Source organism: Lacerta agilis, chromosome 3 (assembly GCF_009819535.1).
Source record: "Lacerta agilis isolate rLacAgi1 chromosome 3, rLacAgi1.pri, whole genome shotgun sequence".
Taxonomy (NCBI): Eukaryota; Metazoa; Chordata; class Lepidosauria; order Squamata; family Lacertidae; genus Lacerta; species Lacerta agilis.
The window spans coordinates 55,716,666-55,738,598 of NC_046314.1; the positions used below are offsets into that span (position 1 = coordinate 55,716,666).

Below are 21,933 nucleotides of genomic sequence, written 5' to 3' on the forward strand. Positions count from 1 at the left end.
CATACACTTAGGCCTTTCCTCAAATTTGAGACTTTTTGGAGAAAACAGAGGCTGCGGTTGGAAGGGGTGGGGAAATTGCCATGTGTGAGTGTAGCTTTGGATGGAAACCACAGCAATTAAGACGACACCACAAAGACCAAAGTAGAAATTATGTTTCTTTAGGGGGGAAATCATTATTATTAGTCCAGAATTCTGGATAGTACAAAAGGACCCCCTGGTGCTAAAGCTAGTTGCTATATTGCCACCACAGGTGCGCTTGGCTTTTGAAAATATATAATATGCATCTTTCATGGATTCCAGCAGTCACCATACTCAAGAGGCTTCACTGGTCTTCAGCAAGAGCATAATAACTAGTGGAAAAAACCAGGAAAATTAATAACCAAACAAAATGTGACCCCTTTCATTTTTTTTATCCCGGTGGACCATGGGAAATTATACTCCAGCACTAAAAGTAGCCTTGATTATTTCTATCAGTAGTAATGCTGTTGGTCTTCAGGCTCTCTTTTTTCAGCTCATCCACACACTAATTTCACTGATATTCTATTGGTTTGGAGGTTTTATTCTATTCATGGGCCTGACAAAAGAAACTTCAGCCAGAGCAGTTTGGGCTCTCATCCTGTAGCGCTTTAAATGAAGCGAAAACTGCATCCGTCAGTGTTGTGGTGCAGGCACAGCAGCAGGAGCATCAGTTTGGCTCTGGGTATTTGTGTATTAAGTCACTTCCATTGATTTTGCAGGCTGTTTGTGATCCAAGTAGATGAGGACAGAAGCCAGTCTCAAAGACTCCCGTCAGATCAACCTGTTTCCGTTAAGAAGCTTTTTGTGGGAGGGACACCACCTGAATTCCACATTGCTCCTATTAGGAACATACCTGCCTTTGATGGCTGCATATGGAACCTTGTCATCAATGCTGTGTGAGTATCAATTTTTTGACAGGTTATATAAAGCAACCTATTGATATAAAGCTATGTTGCTTATAGAAACCAACTGATGTTATTCCAGTGGCAGGCATGTGATAGATGGGAATCTACTAGCAGGTCTCTCGGTAGGTCTTTGCAGTACATCCCAACCATTTAACAGTAGCCAAAATAACAATACTTTCCCCACCTATGTTAGGCTGCTGAAATAAAGAAAGCTAACCAGGAGTGGATTTTTGTGTGAAAGGATTCTGGTATGGAAAACAAATTTCTGCAGTTAGAATCTGCTCAGAGGCACCCTGTACTTTAATTTTAACTGTGTCTCTGATAGGTAGATCTCCAGGTTCCAGTAAAAGAAAAAGAAAGGAGATCCAACAAGCTTGAGTCTCCCCACCCCTGTAAATAACGAAGTCTTAAATTCTGACAATATCTGCTTGCCCATAATATGATACAAGGTTGCCAACAGAGCAATATTTGCCTGGTATAACCCAACCATTTTTGATATTCATCAGAAAGATGCCACACTCTTAATTTCCATGTTAACTTTTGACAAAGTAAAACATCCACAATGACAGCTGATGTTATTCCTGACATGGTAAAACACCAGATGGCTTGATGAGAGGAAAAGGTCTGCTAGTCAAACCAGATGAAAAAAAGTCAAGTTAATGGTGATTTTAAAAGAACTGAAAATGAATATATGAGAACTCTGTTAGTTGATGCTGAAATTTTATGGTATTTGTAGGCTGCTCCATAAAATAAAGCTATCTGGGTAGCGTGCAATGAACAATTATACACTCGTTAAGCACATGCAGAAATAATTTGTGGAACAAGATCTCTATTTGATGTCTATGCTTTTTCATATCTTCCGGCACATGTCATGTACTAGCTGAGGCACACGTTAAACAGAGTAATAGCCTTGCCAGTGTTGTGCCAGGTTTCAAACACTAGCCACTGTCCAATTCAGTTCCACAGAAAGGCCACACACAGCGTGACATCTTAGCTCCAAGTTTACGTATTAGCTGAACCAGGTGATTTTCAACTGTATGATCAGAGATTCCCTGAAGCGTATATGTGTCACATGGCACTGTCTCTACATACTAATGTCAACAGCATTGAAAGTGAGCAGAACCTGCTATGTACCTGAATACCTATAGCTGCACATGGAGCTTCAACAATACATCAACTCTTGGAAATGTATGCTCACTAGGGGCAAGGAGCAGTAGTGGAAGGCACACCAGTTGTGGCTGTTTGGCTCCCCCGGTGCATTTGCACTGCCGCACTGTGCCAACCTCACCTCCTCTTTGCCTCTTCCCCTCTGTATCCCAGGAGCAACATAGCTAGAGGACAGTCAGGGAAGCAGCACAGCCCCACTGTGCTGTCCAATATGGGTGGGTAGGTGGGGGGTAACTTTGTGCATTTTCAAAGGAAAAGGGAGCAAGTTTCATGGCTATGTAGGGACTTGTATCTAGTTTTCCCAGGCTTCTTCAACACTATACACTGTGTACCGCACAGTTCACCATGGTGGTTAATGAAATGAAAGCCTTATAAAGAGAATCCAGAATTGTCTCAGAAAATTGTGTGTTACATCAAGTTCATCAGATTAGTTCCTAATCCCCTGAAAAACTGCCTCCAAAAAGGCAAACTGCACATTTTAACATTATTGATCATGGTGAAAGGATCCAATTGAAGAATTCCTGTTGTTTGACATCACTGGCTTCATTGTCTCTCTTCAGTCCAATGGATTTTGCCCAGCCATTATCCTTCGAAAATGCAGATATTGGCCAGTGTCCTGATCAAGACCCACTGCATGAAAAAGAGGATGGGGATCACATCTCCCGTACAACAGTTGTGATCCATCCTGAACCAGATACTGAGGAAAAGATAGCGAGTGCAACCTCTCCTCCTCCACCACCTTTCCCACCTTCACATGTAAGTGTGCTTCATTTCTATGATGTGACTGGGTGGATGAGTTGGGTTTTTAAAAAATAAAAATCACAGGTTTTTACCTAGCACTGGTAACTGCATAGTGATTATGGCGATGGTGCATGATTGACTCCTTGGATTCGCTAACTGAACACTTTGCAAATAGGGCTTCATATGGTGACTTCGTTCAGCATCTCAGTGGTATCCCTCTTCTGGGCAATACAACAGGAACACAAAGCCTGCTGTTTCTGAGCAAGTTGAATCTCTAATATGATCTGTTTTATCCCAGTGGGAGGAATTCAACATTGCACTAAGGCAGTCATTCCATCAGGGCAAGCATTCCCCCTGTGCCGTTCTGGGGGTTCTCTCAACACCCCCCCAAGCCAATTTGGGGTGGGGGGCTGGGGGGACACGGGAGGAGGAAGAAAGCCCCGTTGTGCAAGCGGGTGTTTTTATGTAGGCCTTCTGCTGATAGCACTTATCAGCTGAATCCCCCAAAATGCATTTGCCATAAGATCAATTTCAAGTGTTGTGGGTGTAGCTTTGCAGGTCTTGCTACACCACTTTGTGAGATTTATTAGTCGCCCATAGTTCCTGCTTAACTCAAAATGGTGAGTCTGCCACAAGTTTTCAGCTGAATGATCAGTACAGAGGCATGCATAAGTTAGTACTTGTCGCTTCATTACGGTGGGAAACATTTAACTTTTATCACCAGCTTCTTAAATTCCATGGAAATCTGGATCAACTTTCGGTCCTTTGAGGTTCTTTTTGTCTCCTCTTTGGCCGTTCTCTGCATTCTGAATTAAACCAACGCAATGTATCCATGGATAGCTGATGAAAACCATGGGAACTTTAAAAAATAAACAAACAAATACGGTCCTAACAACAAGCAAGTCAAGGAGGTGACTAATGTGAGCCACAACTTGGAGACATAAATTCCATTCATCACTATTGTTTTGGAGCAAAGCATAGGAATATAGTATATATTTAATATTTTTGTAAGTTAATTTTATACTCAAAATATCACTGGGAAACCTGGTCTTTATCCTTACCTCCACCCTTGGTTCACCCTCATCAGAAACCTGGCCTAAGATGCAAATTTCACACAGCAGATATGAGGGTTCCTGTGCCTTTGACATTAGGAATCACCTTCCAGGAGAAAAATATGGCTTTTCTGATGAAATTCCAACCAGACAGTAACTTTAGCCAGGTTATGTTTGTCAGGTGAATACCACTGCAAAAAAGAATTCACCACTTCATTTTTACCTTTGTCACCTTTCTGATACTTGTGCTTTTTCAGTTGCTTATATATGAACCTGTCATCTAAAGGGAGAAAGGCTTCGATTCTCATTACTCAATCTCTTCTCTTTTCCACTTTCAAAAGATAGAACTTATAGGTCAGAATGTCAGCATTTCAAACTTTGCTTGACACCTGTTTGTTAGTTTCATCAGATAGTCCTATATAAGCCACTGTGGAAAATCAAGCCAGCACCTCTCCTCTGCACTCTGTGTAACTATTTCATTTCATTTCATTTTTTTTATTTGTATACCGTCTTTCTTTCTTACAATACTGAAGGCAGTTTACAAGCTGAAGAAACAAAAAAGTACATCTTATAACAATCTAATGCAATACAAAAATGTGATAATAAAACAGAACTTTAAAATAAGCAACCTACATCAAAAAGTAACATTCAACAATTATTAGAGTAGTATAAAATAATATCAACATATAAAAGTTAAACAGGAATCCACTCAACAGTTACAATAAATAATTTCTAAACTATAATCAATAAAAACGGCAAGCCACAGTACATAAAATAACAGAATACAAATTGAGAAGCAGAGACTAGAGGGTGAGGCAAGGCAGGTGGAAGAAGGCCTTGCTAACTGTGTGCCTTAAAATGGTCTGTCTAAAGAAGAAGGAATCTAAAAGGATGATTTTCTAGCCAAGATCAATCTTAATAATAATAATAGAGGATGGTAGATGTGCATTATTGATTCATAAATATGATATAGAACAACACTTTTCCTTCAATCCCACAAGGTGGCATAATGGTAACATGCATTTATTAATGCAATATTTCATTTTCCAGTTCTTTTTAAAACACATAGTTCAATAATATGTTGGGAATGCAAACAAGTTGAGCAAGATTTCCAACCAGAAGCTGGTGGTTTCAGTTTAAGCCATGCTACAGTTTATGCTAAATTGTCATAGTTTTCCAGCTTGAAACAAGACCTAAAATTAATTTTCCATTTCACTTTCCTTTGCAGCCATGTAGCCAATCCATTTTGTTTGTTTTTGTTTTAATATATATTTTGTGCTTTCATTTTGTATTCTTATGTTGTGAACTGCCCTGTGATCTTCAGATGAAGGGCGGTACACAAATCTAATAAATAGTAATAGATTTTGTTAGTCCACTGACATAATTATTTTATGTTTATATGTTTATTTACCAGTCAAACTGGAATATGAGTGCATGCTTTGAATATAGACCCAGATTTATTTTTTGCTATCCTTTGGAGTAGATAATACTCTGCTTGATCAAACAAATGATAGTATTTTCGTCTGTCTTCTAAACAGTTTACTATTTTAGTAGAATGATGCCATTAAGAAGGTAATGGTTTTATATGTGCTGAAAAGCTGACATAGCTAAGATTTCAGACAGACAATTTCTGCTGCAATGTCCAAGCAAGGAAGATGAATACTTCAGTAAGATTTCCTTTACGTTGAGGTGATATGAATTGTCCCTTGAAATATCATTTTCAGGTAAAAAATAATGGATCCTCCTTTATTCAGAATGCCTAGTGTTCTTAAGTCATGCATAGATGAGATTCCAAAAGGCCTTTACTATGGAAATAACAAAATGTGTATTTGTTTTGAAAGTGGCACAAGAGACACTTGGTGTTTGCTGCAACAAGCACAGCTACCATTTTAAAATGTGTTACTATTGAAATGGTTATTAGGCGACTTTAAACACAAGGGAATGTTCACACTTCTCAATGCTTTATTAGATCAGTGTAATTTCATTTTATATTCATCAGCCTGAGGATTATATCTTTAGTGTTGAGTCATCTGAGCAGTGAATGTCTTAGATACCCCTGATATATTTCATAATGTACTGGTTACGAGCTTAGCCTTTTTAACTTCATTCTACATAGATGGCTTTCAGAGCAACTGTAACCCCTGATCAGTTCCAGTGGGAATAGCAACCTGAGAGTGGGAATAGCAACCTGAGAGAGGGCTTTCTCTGTGCTTGCTCCTAAATTATGGCACAGAAGTACTGTATTTACTCGCGTATAATGCACCATCAAATCTAATGCGCACCTCAGGTTTCAGAACCTTGAAACCAAAAAAAGTATTTACTGGTGAATGTAAATGCCCCCTCAAATCTAATGCACACCTTAATTTTCGCAACATAATTTGGCCAAAAAAGGTGAGCATTAGATCCAAGTAAATACGGCATGTTTTGCATCTTTATTGTATAGTTTTCCCCATATGCTCTTTACCTTAGCCTTTGACAGTTAAGCTGCTTTTGGGGGTGGGGAGTTGCAGTCCACCTCTTTTGCTGACCTGGTATTCCATTGTTCCATTTTTGAATGTGTTTATGTTTTGTTTTTTCAAAAATGTGATTTTTATCAGTTTTTAAATGTATTTATGGTGAAGGGTGGGTGATAAAGCTAGCTAGCTAATTAATTAATTCCATGATGCTGGAGTGATCATGGTGTGCTCCTGACAGGAAAGGTGAAGGGCCCTATGTGGAGCACAAAACGGTGGAAAATTATTATCTCCCACCCTCCAACCTTCTGCTCCAGGCAGCAGGAGCAGGCAGGGCTGCACATGCCACAGAGAACCCACCACTCTGGGCCCCAGTGAGGATTGGCCAATTTTGTTTGCTTCCTGGAAAGGATTTCAGCTGCTGGAGTTTATTTGTTGTTGCTTTGTCCTGTGGTTTATGTTGCAGGTTTAATGCAGAGCTTAGTTTCTATTTTGAATAGGGATAGTCTTCATTTCTGAGGAAGATTTTAAAAATAATAAAACTAATAACTTGAGGTTGGGCGTTCGGGATATTAGTCCTACAGTAGCTCTCTTTCTGCTGCAAACACTATAGTGTGTGCGTAGCAAGACAACTTCAGTGATTGCTGCTTCTGCCTCATGTTATTTACTGCTTCTTAGGACTTGCTTGCTGCTGAAGTGAAGAGCGCCAACATTTCAGCTGACTTTGGCACTGTGACGGTATCTCCCAGTGTTTTCCCCCAATTTTCCCCACCCTGGTTTTATTTAACACTGCTAGATGCTGCAGTGCTGTTTCACAGTGATTTTATCTTCTTGCTTTGCTACTAAATGGCTTTTTCTCTTCCCACCCACCCACCCGCTGTAGGGCAGCTTTGCAGACGAATGTGTGAGACAGTCAGACAGCAGTCTTCCCATTTGCTCAAACTGCTCTACTGAAGGTATCAATTTCCTGTCTCACAGGAAATGTCACATCAATAAGATTTCAGCTAAAAGAATTAATTAGAAGGTTCATTCTTGAAGCTGTTCTTCGGTGTACATGGTTGTAAAGTTTCAATCTTTTCAAAAAGCCACACATTCCCATTCCAGTAACATTTCTAATAAACATGGATGCTTTCATCTTTTCCCTCTGGACGTTTTTGGTCCATTGTAGTATTTAATATAATTTTGGTTTCACTAAGCATCTTTATATTCTTTCCTGGTCCATGCCAATCAAATGGTGGAGGGCCCACATATGCTGTTATCTGTACACCTCATTTCAAGTTGCAACTGACAGAAAAAAATATACGCAACTCTGTTAAAATAGATGTGGATCTGAATGTGCAGGGGCGTGAGATTTCCCTTTCTTTGCCAATGGTCAGTTGCTGAAGGACTAGCCTCACACATTTGCAACAGGGCTCTTCCAGACGTCCTCCTGACTTGACTTTCTGGTTCATAGCAGGACATGCAGCAAAAAGTACCTCAAAAGAAAAAGAAAAAAATCTTCCCTTTGTGGGGGTTTAGAGTGAACCTGGTTGTTCAGGACCTAATAGCAGCCTGCGTAGATATTGCTGGTTCATCTGGACCAGCTGCAGAAACCATAACTGGCACTCTGAACGTGCAGATTTTCAGTGACCAACACTTTCATTCAGAACATCAATTTCTCTGAAAGCACTATGTCTGGAAGTGCCTTTAACATCTTTGTGCCCTTTCTCTTTTGAAGAGAATGTTTATCCCCCCCCCCAAAAAAAAACCATTTGAAAGCCGATACCCAGATCATTGTGATTGGTTGCATGTTGCTGAAGCATAAAAGAAAGGAGATTCCTCTTTAAAGTGTAAATGTCTTGTTTCCTAATGTATAATTGACGATGTTTTGAAAATGTTTTATGGACAGAACTACACACATTGCAGTCTAATCTCCACTGAATTAGAATAAAAGCAGACAAAAGTAGTTACCCGGGGCTATTAAACAAAATGTTTTGTAATATGTATATTTAGACCTACTTTTGCCCTGAAATATTTTTCTCTTGTGAATTGCTTGTGTCAGCCTATTCATTTATCATCTTCATAGCATATCCACTAGAAGCAGAAAACATACAATATGGCATTCATGTTCGTTTAGTACATGGCACTGATTTACTTACGCCTGTAGCTAGTGTCAAATGTTTTAAAAAAATAGTTTTTGCATAAAATTTAAGAGAGGGAATTCCAAAGTCTTCAGCATGCTTCTGCATACCAGTTGCCAGAAACCAGAGGGGAACTCAGGTCCTCCTCCTCACCTCAGGTTTCCCATGGGAATCTGGCTGGCCATAGTGAAAACAGAAAAAGGTAAAGGGCCCCGGACAGTTAAGTCTAGTCAAAGGCGACTATGGGGTTGCGGCGCTCATCTCGCTTTCAGGCCAAGAGAGCTGGTGTTTGTCCACAGACAGTTTTCTGGGTCATGTGGCCAGCGTGACTAAACACCTTCTGGCACAACAGAACACCGTGACAGAAACCAGAGCACACAGAAACGCCATTTACCTTCCCACTACAGTGGTACCTATTTATCCACTTGCACAGGCATGCTTTCGAACTGCTAGATTGGCAGGAGCTGGGACAGAGCAATGGGAGCTCACTCGGTTGTGGGGATTCAAACCGCCGACCTTCCAATCGGCAAGCCCAAGAGGCTCAGTGGTTTAGACCACAGCGCCACCCGCGTCCCTATTGCAAACAGGATGATGGACTGGATGGGCTATTGGGCTAATCCAGCAGGGCTTGTCTTAGGTGCTTATGACATAAAAAGCAGAGTTTGCATCACTCACCTAACCCATGATGATGTTTTAGCTGGGATGCCCCCAAAAGCAGATGTAGAATTGGGTCTGGTGCATAGATGCAGCATTACTTACTTCAGCTTTAAAGCAAAAAGTCAAGCACAGAAAGAAAGAGAAATATTGTTTTAGGATGCATCTCCTGTGTTGTACAAAGTGAATTCTGCCATTTACAAAACTGAGATACTGGCATGATCCACCAAAATGTGACCTGCTTTCCTTAAGAGTGCGTGGGAAGGGCTCCATGCTAAACTAATAGAACACAATGAAGAAGAGATGATGGCAGTGTTTTGTTTTGCAGGAACACTGCGCTGCTGATGTGGAGCCAATTACCTTGGAAGGTGGCAAGCAATTTGGCCTCTCAAGGAACAGTCATATTGCAGTTGCATTTGATGACACCAAAGTTAAGAATACGTATGTTCCATTTTGAGATGATATGGTGGTGAAATTCATTGTGATAGTGTGGGATGAGTAATGCTGGGCATGCTTTTAGGCAGGACAGCCACAATTGAAGGAGCTGTACAAGTTTCTTCCCATTTCATGCTGCACAAAATGACCATATGAAATGTTCTTGTTCTTCTAAAATTCAGCTCAACAGATGCTACACTTAGCAAGAATTCCATGTTAGACTTGAAGCTCTTTAATATGTGTCTCATTCCTGAAAAAGCCCAGCAGAGCAAAAAATAACAATAAAGCAAAAGTGCCAAGGAGACAGAATTAATTGGTCTATATTTAGTAAGTCACAGACAAGAACATTTCTGTGTTGCTGGAAGTCACTAATTTCCTAGAATTATATAAACTGCAATCATGGGCACTTAAAGCTGCAATCCTATAGACACTTAATCCTATGGGACTAAGAATCATTAAAATCAACGGGAATTGTTTCTGGGGAGATATACATAGGATTACACTATTAAGAATCTTTTTTTTACAGTAAATATTTTGAAGTATGAATTTACACATTTACACATAAAATGATATTTCTAATATCAGTTTCATGTATATAGAAGACAGCCTCAGAGCCTTCCGTGAGTTTTTTAAAATGTTCTTTGGATGCTAATTATTGTTTGAATTCATATATTTTATGTTTTTCATATAAGGGTCTGGATCCAGACTTGCATTTGCATGATGGAATGGCTAACCCCATTCTACTCAGAACTCGCACCTATCCAGTTCAGTAAACAAAACATGTTTGCTCTTGAGGTGATCTATTGGCCTTTTGTGGGCAGAAGGATAAGTTTTTATCCCTTATTTTCCTGCACCACATAAAGACAATATTCTTTTAGCTCTAAATCAAGTCTATGCAGTAAGTGCATGAATACTGTATCCATACACCTTGGCAGGTTCAGAAATAGGAAATGGGTATCTTGGTTTTATTTGTCTTATAAATAATGTTGCCTTTAGCAATGTTAGTTTTATGACGAAGAGTGAAAGATAAAGCAGATTAATGCTTCCCGATTTTGTGCTCTTTTTTCCAAACGTATAGACTTACCATTGAATTTGAAATCCGAACTCAGGCTGAAAATGGGTTGCTCTTCTATATGGCTCGGATTAATCATGCCGATTTTGCCACCGTTCAAATAAAGAATGGCTTTCCATACTTCAGTTATGACCTGGGCCATGGGAACACGAGCACAATGATTCCCGAGAAAATCAATGATGGCCAGTGGCACAAGGTATGATGCAATGATGGTCAGCACCTATAGAATTAGGTTATGTGTGGAACGGGGAGGGGAATCCCAAATGAGGAAGCACTGTAAATGAGGAAGGAATAGATGGGATCAAATCTTAGCTGTCCATAAACGGAATGACTTATTCTGACATTTTTGACCCTTTGAAGGGATGTATCCCAGTGGCAGAAGTGGATCCCCACCCCTGTTCCAACCCTCCCTCTGGAACAGATTCCTGGACATTGCCTGGGACTATAGGGGAAGGTGGGATTGGCAGGAAGCTGTCACCAGTGGAAGCAAAGTCTGGATCCAAATCCAGCAAGGCAGCAAAACAAGAGACATATGAATATTCTCATAGCGTTTATTCAAACACAAATGCCCTGTGTATTGCAAATGTTGCTATTCACCAGAAGTCCTAGTTGTTAGCTTCTGGTTGGCTCCTGCTGAAAGCAGAATGCTCAGCCAGTTTCGCCCCTGCCTGCTTGCTCACTTGGATTAATGTGTTTTCTAAAAGAGCAAACAGTACTATTCCACACCATCACTAGTATTTCATGGAGCATAAGACTATCAATAGCTATTAGCCACTGCCAGAGGGAGGGTGCCTCTGAATACCACAAGTCAGGAGAATGTCATAAAAACTCTGTGGTTATTATGATTGCTTATGCAATGTCTTACGAATGCATGCCATTTTCCAGTTTCATAAGTATTTATTTAGTGAATGTCATTTCCCTAAGCACCTCAGTCCTCAGAATATAACAATCCTAAGTATGTTTGTCGAAAGCAGACACCAATAGACCTTACTTGTGTAGGATTTCAGTCCAAGGTTGCAGAACTATAGTCACCTAAACGCAAATCCCAGGGAATATAGTGAAGTTCATTTCTGAGTAAACATGCATAGGATTGCACTGCACACAGTAGCGGACATTGTGGCGAGGCTCGCCACTCATCCGACCTCCCATAAGTTGTGTAGGGGGAGACTGGCAAGGTGGCAATTCCTTGGTCCAAACACACCACGTCAACCTCCCTGCTGCCTCCGCCGCTCTCTTCTTGTAAGCTGCGGCGAAGAGACCAACCAGCAGTCAAGTGGCACATTGCCACCACGCCATCTGCTACTGACAGCACACGATCCTATTAAGTGAAAGGAAGGTAACTTAGCATTCGTTAAAATATGAGGGATGTTGCACCACAAACCAAATCATATGCCGATTAACTCAAAAGTAAATTCCACTGTGTTCAATGGGTCTTGCTCTCAAGCAGTATGATTAGGATCGGAACCTAGATATAGTGGTGGCGGCAGCGGCAGCAGCAATGTACTAAACTTCTATCTTTTTTCCCAGATAAAAATATTCCGAACCAAGCAAGAAGGTGTCCTTTTAGTTGATGGTGCTACAAACAGGACCAGAAGCCCAAAGAAAGCTGACATTTTGGATGTAGTGGGGATGCTGTATGTTGGAGGGTTGCCAGTTAATTATACAACTAAAAGAATTGGTCCCGTAAGTGAAGACTTTTTTGTGTTTTCTAAAATCCTAACACATTGTTAGTTATGTGTTCTGTGACACCACTGTCATGCACATGGTGTAGCCACACTGAACAAAAGGATGAGCATTTTGCTTCCAGTTTCCTTTAAAAGACTTGAGGTACACTCAGTACAAAAACTGCATCCTTAACCTCCCCTTTGAGGCTGAGTAACTTATTCCTTTCCGAGCAATGCCCATCTGCAGGGGCTAGCAATGCTGGCATGGTAAACATCACTCAGGTGGTCCAAGCTGTTTCCAGAGTGGCATCCATCCATCCATCCACCCATGAGGAAGCAGGTCCCAAGCTGTTCCAGTAATGGCTAAGCTGAGTCGTGGGGCAGTGGCACAGGTGGGAACACCAGATTGATTCTACCTCCCAGTAAACAGCAGCAACAGGTCAGGGGCATCTACCCAGGAAACATGAACAAGAGTTTCTGAGGCCTCGTGTTACAGAGACCTTGGTAGTAATGTGGCTGTGCTGGCCTCTCCTCCCACTATCAAGAGACATTTCACAGTGGGTTGTAAGCTGGGCCAGTGAGTGAACTGTGTGTTATCTTCTTAAGTTACAACCCAGCCTTCACAGCCCTTCCCTTCCCTTCCCTTCCCTTGGATGAAGAGAAATTCTGCTGAAGGCCTCTGTTTTCAGAGCCCTGCCATGAAACTGAATAGAATGCTGTTACTTTAACCACCTGCTTTCTGATGTCTGAATTTGGAGTCAAAGTTCAAGAGACAACATAAACATTTTGATTTAGGCCAAGGTCTTATGACAGGGTCAGTTCTTATCAGCATTTTGGGGAGGTTCCTCGATTCTCATGCAAAATATGGAATGTACTGTTATGCCACTCTATGCTTAAAAGTTCATGTGAGGACCCAATATTCCACATGTATCTTTAAAAAAAATCAGCAACTGTGTACTGTATTTCTATATAATACAAAAAAATATCCTAGAAACACAGGATAAAAATTAGAAGTGTAATCATTGGCTGTCTTGGGAAGGTGTCTGTAAAACCTCCTGTGAGGAACCGGGCAGAGTGATTGTTGGACTGAGTAACAACAATTTTCTCCCTACCACCTGCAAAAACAGATCATTGAGGAAGGCCAAGAGTTCCTGCAGGACTACTGCCTTGAAAAGGAGACCTCCTAATGTTAAAAAGAGCAAAGATGTTAAAAATTTTAAGGCAGGGCGCTACAAAAAAATGGATTTTAAAAAACCAGGTTGGAAGGTGTCTGTTTACAAAAGTATCTATTTGCATAGGGAAAAGAATAAATCAGTTGACAGACAGATTTATCATTGAACAGTGGATGTTACATGGCTGCATGCTTGTCCAAGAGATGTACAAATGCTAGCAATAGTAATCTCAAAGCACACTTTTGTGATGTGGAAAATATGTTCTACCCAGGAAAAATATTACATTTTATATTCCTAATGTAATTTGGCAAGCTATTATACCACACATTTTCTGTCACCTTTGCTTAAGCTTAGAAAACTGTGACTCGCATTTTGTGTAATCTAAACCTTAGAATATCCTCTAAGCAACGTGATTCTGCAGAAAATAAAATGATATTGCCCCATTAAGGCCTGTTTTTTTGTGTAGGAGTCATGTAATCAGTCTTGTTCATTTCAGCAAGCCAAGAACAATGAATTAAAAATGCTAGCTACTCGCCAATGCCATATCTCTGACCTTTTCAGTTGTGGGATGAAAGCATTTTAGATACTGTAGCTGTGCATATACTAACACCTTTTTCACCCTTATTCAGGTTGTCTATAGCATTGATGGATGCATGCGAAATTTCCAAATGACAGAGTCTCCTGTCGACCTGGATAATCCTACCTCCAGCTACAATGTCGGAAAGTGCTTTGCCAATCCACAGAAAGGAACATACTTTTCAGGAACAGGGTTTGCCAAAACAGGTAACGTTATGTGAGGTTTTGTTCCAAAATGGAACACCAGGGGATTGTTACAATTGTTCTTCAGAAATCATGGTTGGGTCCTCCTAAGAAGACAGTTGCCAAGGGAGGTATGAATATATCGGAGCATAAAGGCTGAGAAGTGAAGAAGCAAAATGAAAGAAATATAGATTTTTATGATGGCCCACAGGGATTGCTACCTGTGCAAGGCTTGTTGATATCTACTTTGTTCAGCAGCAGTAATATCAGGTCTTGCGCAGGATTGTGGCTGCTATGATTACGTTTTGTGAAAGTTCTTTTAATGAATGAAAGAATATCAAGAATGTCATTTAAAAGAACTTGTGCAGTTATAACTATAAACCCCACAACATTGATATATCTCTTTAAATAATCTTATTTTATTTAATCAAAGACATGACTTGGATTCTAACTTTCCTCCCTTGAGTGCAACAGAATTCACATTCATGGAACAAGGCTTCCCCTGCCCTCCCCTTCAGCTTCTGCACTCCCAAAATCACATTGAACTCTCATATGAACAGAAATGTTCCTATGGTGACAGGATTATTCGGGTGTTAACTTCACCCCCAGAGGCATTCAAGACAGACTGATACCAACAGATTGTCTCTCGAGACAGATGGATACCAACATTTCATGTCCTTATCCTTTATCTTCTACCTTGCTAGGGCAGTAGAGCCCACTGAGGCCCTCAAGCCCAGGCTGAAAGCCAGTCTTCCATTGCTGGCAAATTAACCATTTGTTGAAAGAAAGGGCTTAGGAGTTCAGTGTACCTGTGCCCCATGTTTTTTTCTGTTACTGTGGCAACAACATTCTTACGAGTCTTTGTGTGACATGGAAAAATATTACGGTACTGGTATTATCGCCAAACCTCTGAACTTGACACAGCCTTTCTTCCTCACTTCTCAGTTGGAGCATATAAAGTAGGATTGGATTTGCAAGTGGAGTTTGAGTTCCGCACAACTCGGACAAATGGCGTCCTCTTGGGGATCAGCAGCCAAAAAATGGATGGGCTTGGCATTGAGTTGGTAGATGAAAATGTGAGTATGGCGCTATGAGAATTGTGTCAGGCGATCTTTTGTTTTTCAACCACTTCATGTAAACCAGCTTTACCTAACCTGCTGACTTCTAGATTTTCTGGACTCCAACTCCTGTCAGCCCTAGCCAGCATGGCAAATAGGCATGGGCAGGAGTGAATGGGGAGCTGAGCCAGTGATGCGTACTTGGCTTCACAGCAGTGGAGTGCTGCTGCTTACTGGGAGGGGTGAGGCAGTGGGAAGGTGGGAGCACCAGATTGGTGTTATGTGGCTCAACAGTAGAGCCAATCTCCCCAGCACCTCATCCTGCTCTGCCCAGTAAACAGCAGCCCCTGTGCTGCTGGGAGGCCAGGTGCACAGCACCACCCCTCCTCATTTGCTGCTCCTGGCCAAGGATATGAGAGGAGTTGTAGCCTAAAGCACCTGGAGGTCTACCACAAGATTTTTGTCTTTATACCAGTACCAGGACTAGGTGATATCAATATACCATCCCAAACCTGTTTGAAGTCCATACCATGTTAAGTTTCATTATTTTTGACCTGGCTATGCAAAAATCATGATGTTTAGCTGAAAAACAGGTATCGCCAAGGGACTCGGTACTTCTTGTGAAGTATAAAAAGGGTTTCATTTGGCATTTTGAGGTCTTTGCAGGTCAACTGAAGAAGCCCAATAGGGTGTTTACATATGGGTCTCGCTCTGACTTGCAGAGCAGAGTCTGGCTGCTCTGTCCCACTTTCACATTTAGAGTATCACTTTAGCACCTAACCAGGTTTGTAGGAATAGGAGAATCAGATCCCTTATGATGAAATTTCTGTTTGCCTTTCCAAACCTCATAAGGAAATTCTGCATAGAAACTATTGTGTGCCACACATTCCAGTACAGCTAACAGAGAAACCTTTTTGCAAGTTGGTCAAGTTCTCGCAAACGCTTGGATCATTAAATCCGCTGCTGAAACAGTATTTTGCGTCTATTACCCATTTTAGTTTGGCAGCAGTAAATTGACAAACATTATGCCCATAATTTTGAGCTTTCCTGCCAAGATGGGTTCTAAAGCTGCAAATTAATTTCAAGTGGATCTTTGAGTACAGCACAAATTCATCCATTTATGTTGATTAAGTATTTAAACACTGTTTTAGCTGGAGAGGATAACCAAGCCACTACTGCCTTTAATGGGTTAGGATCTGCACCATAAACATGACATATAACAGTCTCTGCTTTTACACCTTGTATATCAACTCATAGCTTTAAGGCAGATCCCATCTGACAGCATAGCAGCCAGCCTTGCAATTAGCAGATTACATTTTGTTTTGCTTTGTTTCTAGAGCTAATTGGTTTTCCTAATTGTTTCTGTAATTTGCTTGCCAGGTGATGTTCCATGTCGATAATGGCGCAGGTCGATTCTCTGCCATCTATGAACCTGCTGTTCCAGGTAGCTTATGCAATGGAAAGTGGCACAAGATTATAGCACACAAGTTGAAGCACCGTTTAATTCTGACAGTAGATGGCCACAACGTAGAAGGGATCAGTCCAAATGCAGCTTCCACTTCAGCAGAGACTAATGATCCTGTCTTCGTTGGAGGATATCCTGGTGAGTACACAAACTCAAGATCCAGTGATCGTCAAATGGGGTATGTTTTTTCAAAGTGATTCACCCCTGATGGATGACCTCTGCAAAGAGCAGGACAGGGAGTGTGTGACCTGGCTCCTAATCTCTCATCAGCTTTTGATACTGCATTCACCATGGTATCCTCCTGAACTGCCTCTGTGGAATGGGAAATGCAGACACTCTATCACAGTGGTTCTAATCGTACCTTCAAGGCAGAGTCCAGGACATAGCCTTGGGAGAGTGCCTTTCAGCCCCCTACACTATTTACAGCGCTATGCAATACCTATAGGAAGCCGCTGGAAGCAGTCATTAGGAGTTTCAGGGTGAGGTAATATCAGTATGCTGATGACACTCAGCTCTATTTCTCCAGGACATCTGAACACAGAGAGATTGTGCAGTCTCCTGGGCCATTGCCGGGATGCATTGGTGAAAAGGAAGCTGAGTTTGAATCTTGGCAAAAATAGAGGCACTGTGGATTAGTAGCTCAGTTGCCTACTCCGGATGGAGTAGCATCCCCCCCCCCGACTGAGCAGGATCGTAATTTGCGGGTGCTTCTGGGTCCAGCCGTGTCACTGGAGACTCAGGAACTGCAAGTGCCTTTTACCCACTGTGACTGCCTCAACAGCTACAGGCATTTGAGGGTCAGGAAAGCCTGGCTACAGCGGTTCATCCACTCTATTGGAGGGCTTCTGTGGCACTTGATCTTTTTTGGGTGCCTGCTAAAAACATTCCTGTTTAGGCAAGCCTACCCAGATGCTTAGGAATTTGAGGTCATTTTAATCTGTTTTAGTGTTTTAACTTTTTATATGTTTTAAAGTAAGGTTGTAAATATCTCTTGATTTTATTGTTTTACATTTTTGGAAACCTGTTGAGGGTGTTGTTGTTTTAAACAATCAGTCTATGCACATTAAGATAAATAAATAATATAAAATCAGTGGAACTATGTCTGGATCCCATGCTTCATAAGGTAAAAAAAAAAAATCTGAAAAACAACACCTGCTGGTGCAATCGGTAGTCCAGCCAGTTTGCAGTGAATCAAAACTAACCTAAACCACCAAATGTTTGGCAGGTACACAATTTCCTGTATGTGCAACAAGACCAGTTGGGGTAGAGAACCTGTGACCTTCCTGATGATGTTGGATTACGATACCTAGCGGCCCAAGCCAGCAGTGGCAACAGTCGTAAATCAGGACCAATATCTGGAGGGCTACAAGTTCCCCACCTGTATCTTAGGTTATAAATGAAATCAATCAATCAATCAATCAATCAATCAATCATAAAGCTCCAATTACCCTTCTTTATACTCTATTATTTCCTAATTTTTGTCATCAATAGCCATGTTGGATATATCTAGGCTCAGGCGATATTCCAGAGAAAGGGACTTGAAAGTTGTGGGGCAGACACTGGGGTTGCGCGATGTCAGCTTTTCAACATCATGATGACCTGCCATTGCAATGTTGAAACGGAGGGAGGACAAAGCTGCATTGCCCTGGTCCCACGAGGTGCTGGGCTGAAGTCACTGCCATTCCTGCTGGAAGAGCTGAACTGGTTTCACCCCAGTGCCTCATGGGGCTGGGGTCAATGAAGTTTTGTCCTCCCGCCAGGCGCAAGGGAGTCTCTCCGCCCTGGAGGGAACAAGCTACCGAGAGTGGCTCCCTCGAAGTCCAGCCTGCCTGAGCAGATGCCCTTCATCTGACCATCCCAGGGGAAATACGCAGCCCATCATCTCAGGCAGCCAAGCACATGGAGCCTGTTAAGCTTCATTTACATGGGCAGGGGAGGGCAGCAATCCACCTGCCCTGTTCTTTGGCTCACGGGGGGGGGCTGCCTCCCTCTCAATGGAGAAGTGTAACAGAGCCCCCGTCTTGCACAAAGTGGAGGTAGGTCTCTGCTAGACCTCTCCACTGAGGGGCAGGAAGCTGTGCGCCCCTCAATTGAGAAGTTTGAATGCGACGCTTGTTCCTCCCTCCATTGTATGATGGCCAGAGTGGAATGGTGGTTTCTATTGCGAGTGAAACCACAGCCACTCCTGAGTCCCTCTGCCACCAGTTGCAGCTTGTTTCTCCTTTGGCACACACTGCACTGGTGGCAAAGAGATTCAGGAGCAGTGGCGGTTTCACCTGCAATACCCCACTGGGTGAAGCAGCCATTGCGCTCTGGCCCGCATACGAGTCCTGGGAGATGTATTAAAACAGAAGCTGATGCTTATACACCCAGGAATCTCATCTAAATGCTGGCAAGTCAGCACATACCTGCACATGTGGTGGGAATGCCCCAAAGTTCAGTCCTTCTGAGTATCAGTGCTGCAGGAAATTTCCAAAATAACAAAACAGGTAATAAACACTACTCTAGAACTAGCCCTATCTTCCAGGACAACCACACACACAAGACAAGGAACTCATAAGTCACTTACTCATAGCAGCTAGAAATATTGTACCTAGACTTTGGAAGGGACCTATCAGGAGTGAACATAGACCACTGGTACCAAAATGTATGGGAAACCGCCTTACTAGAGAAGTTTACCAACAAACTTAAAGTAGGCACTGGGACAAGCAAAGGAGGACGCCTTCACCCTGGTATGGTTCCCCTTTATTACATACACAGCACAACATACAAATCAATATGGCTAGCTGACCCAACAACCTACCCCCATCAACCTCAGAACCCCCTAATCCTTCGCATCATCAATATAAATAAATACATAAACAAAGGACCTACCCACATGATGCTGACACAAATGCCTACACACTAACACTAGGCAAAAGAACAAAAAAAAACCATCTCTTTCCCCCAACCAAAGATGTCTATGGCAAAAGTGTCTCCCAGTCCCACTAAATGTAAACAAACTGAAAAAGACCATGAGTTGAAAGTGGAGACAGCAGATGTGCCTTTCCATTTATCTGTTAGTTTTTATTTAAAAAAAAATTAGGACACCTTCAGTAGCACAAGAACAACTGCAGTGTGACTTGACAAAGTTTGTCTTTCGTAAGGTATGCATTATCAATTAACTATCTGGCATGTAGCCTAAGCCACCTCCTGTCCTTGTCCCTTAGCAGAGGTATCTGCTGGATCACAAATCCTTCCATGAGCATAAGGGCTCAATTGGATTCCAACTTCAGCTCACATTGCTTTCTACTCATAAATGCTGCACAGAAAATGAAATAAGGAAATGTTTATTTTTAGAAGAGAGAGAGGTCTGAATAATTACCTTCGTTTTTTTCTCTTTCTTCCCTCACAGATGGACTCAACCAGTTTGGCCTGACCACTAACATCCGTTTCAAAGGATGCATTAGATCCATGAAGCTCACCAAAGGAACTGCTAAACCTCTTGAGATTAACTTCAGCAAAGCCTTGGAGATAAAGGGAGTTCAGCCTCTATCTTGCCCTACAAATTAACAGGACATCATCTGACTCTGATATGAGCCTGACCACTAAAAACCAAAAAAGTGCCTCAGATTTTTAAAGAATCCTATATATACACATTACCTTCATAATAAAAAAGGCCCTTTTGCAAATATTTTGACTTCAGCCTGTTATATAGTCAAAATGGTGCTATTTCAGGGTGTGCTTCTAAAACAAAACGTTAGATGAAGAACATTTTCCCCTTGGAATGAATAAAGTTACAAGCTATTCATGTGTGATGTGTCAGTCTTTTCCCTCAGTTTGAAGTGAAATCTTTTTAGTATTGTTTTGAGGAATGGAATTGTATTAACACAGACCCACAGTCTTTAAGTACAAAATGGAGATATGGTGGCATTTGTATGGGCATGTTGAGATAAAGATAGCCAGTTTTATTGTACCCCACCTTCTAGTGTTGCTTGCCAGTGGTAATGGGTAATTTCCTCTGGGGGTGTTTTCTCTGGGGATGACTATCTCTGGGACCTTTGGCCTCACTTCTACTTTTCCTGTCCACTCTGTGGCTGGAACAGGCCCAGCAGAACCATTTCATGTTTTAGCTTAGGACGGTTTGCGCTGTTACGGTAAAATGGTAAAACAGATGAGCAAATAACTGGATCACTGGCTTCCTTCAAGGCATTTGTCATCCATCCACATCAGGTTCTGGTGGGAGAAACAAAGATTTCATCGAAGGGCAGTGAGATTCACAGGCCTGATAAAGATGTAATTGGAATAGAGAAACCATTTTAATATTCCTTGTGCTGTCATTACTTTTTGTACTTTGTAATAACTAGCAGTATAGGAGCTTCTGGTCTGAAACCTATAGTCTCATGGTCAGTATGCCCCTACAGTGAGATGCATGTGCCGTGCCAGTATCTGGAGCTCATGCATGTCTCTGCAGGGGAAAGTGTGCTCCTTTCTGTATTTGGTTGTAAGTCGCTTTGTGTTGCCCTGGGCAAGATAAAGCAACTAAGAAGTTTAATAAATAATAGTAAGTTCAAAGTGTATTGTGAAGAGGGTTTGGGCATCTTCTACGTTACATATGGAGAAGCCCAATGTGTGATAGTTTTGACAACCCCAGATCCAGACAAACAAGCCCAAGCCCACCATCACTGTGTCAGATTAATGAAACAATTCAACAGTAAAGTTATCAGGACATTTTAAGAAAACAGTATTGTTTCCCTGCTTCTGAATGTTTTCCATGCACTCTGCTAGTGTTTTCTATACTCTGTGTAATGCACTCTTTCCATGATATGCAGGACTCAAAAGTTTTCTTTGAATGTCTGCTGGGAGGGAGTTATGGGGATGACACTGTTCACTGCCTAAGGAATTTGTGCAATGTTGCTACAAAGAACATGTTGGATTAAAATCCTAATATATCATTTGAACAGCTTTAGAATGTTATGTGCTTTTTATATATATATATAGAGAGAGAGAGAGAGAGAGAGAGCGCTGCTCTTTGGTGCTCATGGTGCTGTAAGACATTAACACATTCCACACATGGCATACTCATTTTCCTTTGCCAGATTACTTTATAGCATTAGAAAAATCAGCAGGTGAACCAATATTGAGTGACATTTGCATAAGTCATTAAACACATCAAACATTGTATTCCATGCATATTTTAAATGGACAGTGGGAAAAGA

At 41.5% G+C, this 21,933-nt stretch overlaps 1 protein-coding gene across 8 annotated transcripts in view; it reads left to right on the top strand.

The window, feature by feature from the left end:
* LAMA2 (laminin subunit alpha 2) overlaps positions 1–20,527 on the top strand; it is a 362,452-nt gene extending 341,925 nt beyond the window's left edge. For 7 of the 8 annotated variants that reach the window (XM_033143752.1, XM_033143755.1, XM_033143753.1 and 4 more), the window contains 10 exons: positions 738–914; positions 2,651–2,846; positions 7,015–7,074; positions 9,439–9,551; positions 10,624–10,813; positions 12,145–12,300; positions 14,083–14,236; positions 15,158–15,288; positions 16,651–16,873; positions 20,130–20,527. In XM_033143752.1, coding sequence (XP_032999643.1) covers positions 738–914; positions 2,651–2,846; positions 7,015–7,074; positions 9,439–9,551; positions 10,624–10,813; positions 12,145–12,300; positions 14,083–14,236; positions 15,158–15,288; positions 16,651–16,873; positions 20,130–20,287 — 1,558 coding nt within the window. In that variant the 3' untranslated portion in view covers positions 20,288–20,527. The remainder of the gene's footprint in view (positions 1–737; positions 915–2,650; positions 2,847–7,014; positions 7,075–9,438; positions 9,552–10,623; positions 10,814–12,144; positions 12,301–14,082; positions 14,237–15,157; positions 15,289–16,650; positions 16,874–20,129) is intronic. The other variant, XM_033143756.1, reaches the window with a different exon arrangement.
* Positions 20,528–21,933: the final 1,406 nt, after the last annotated feature.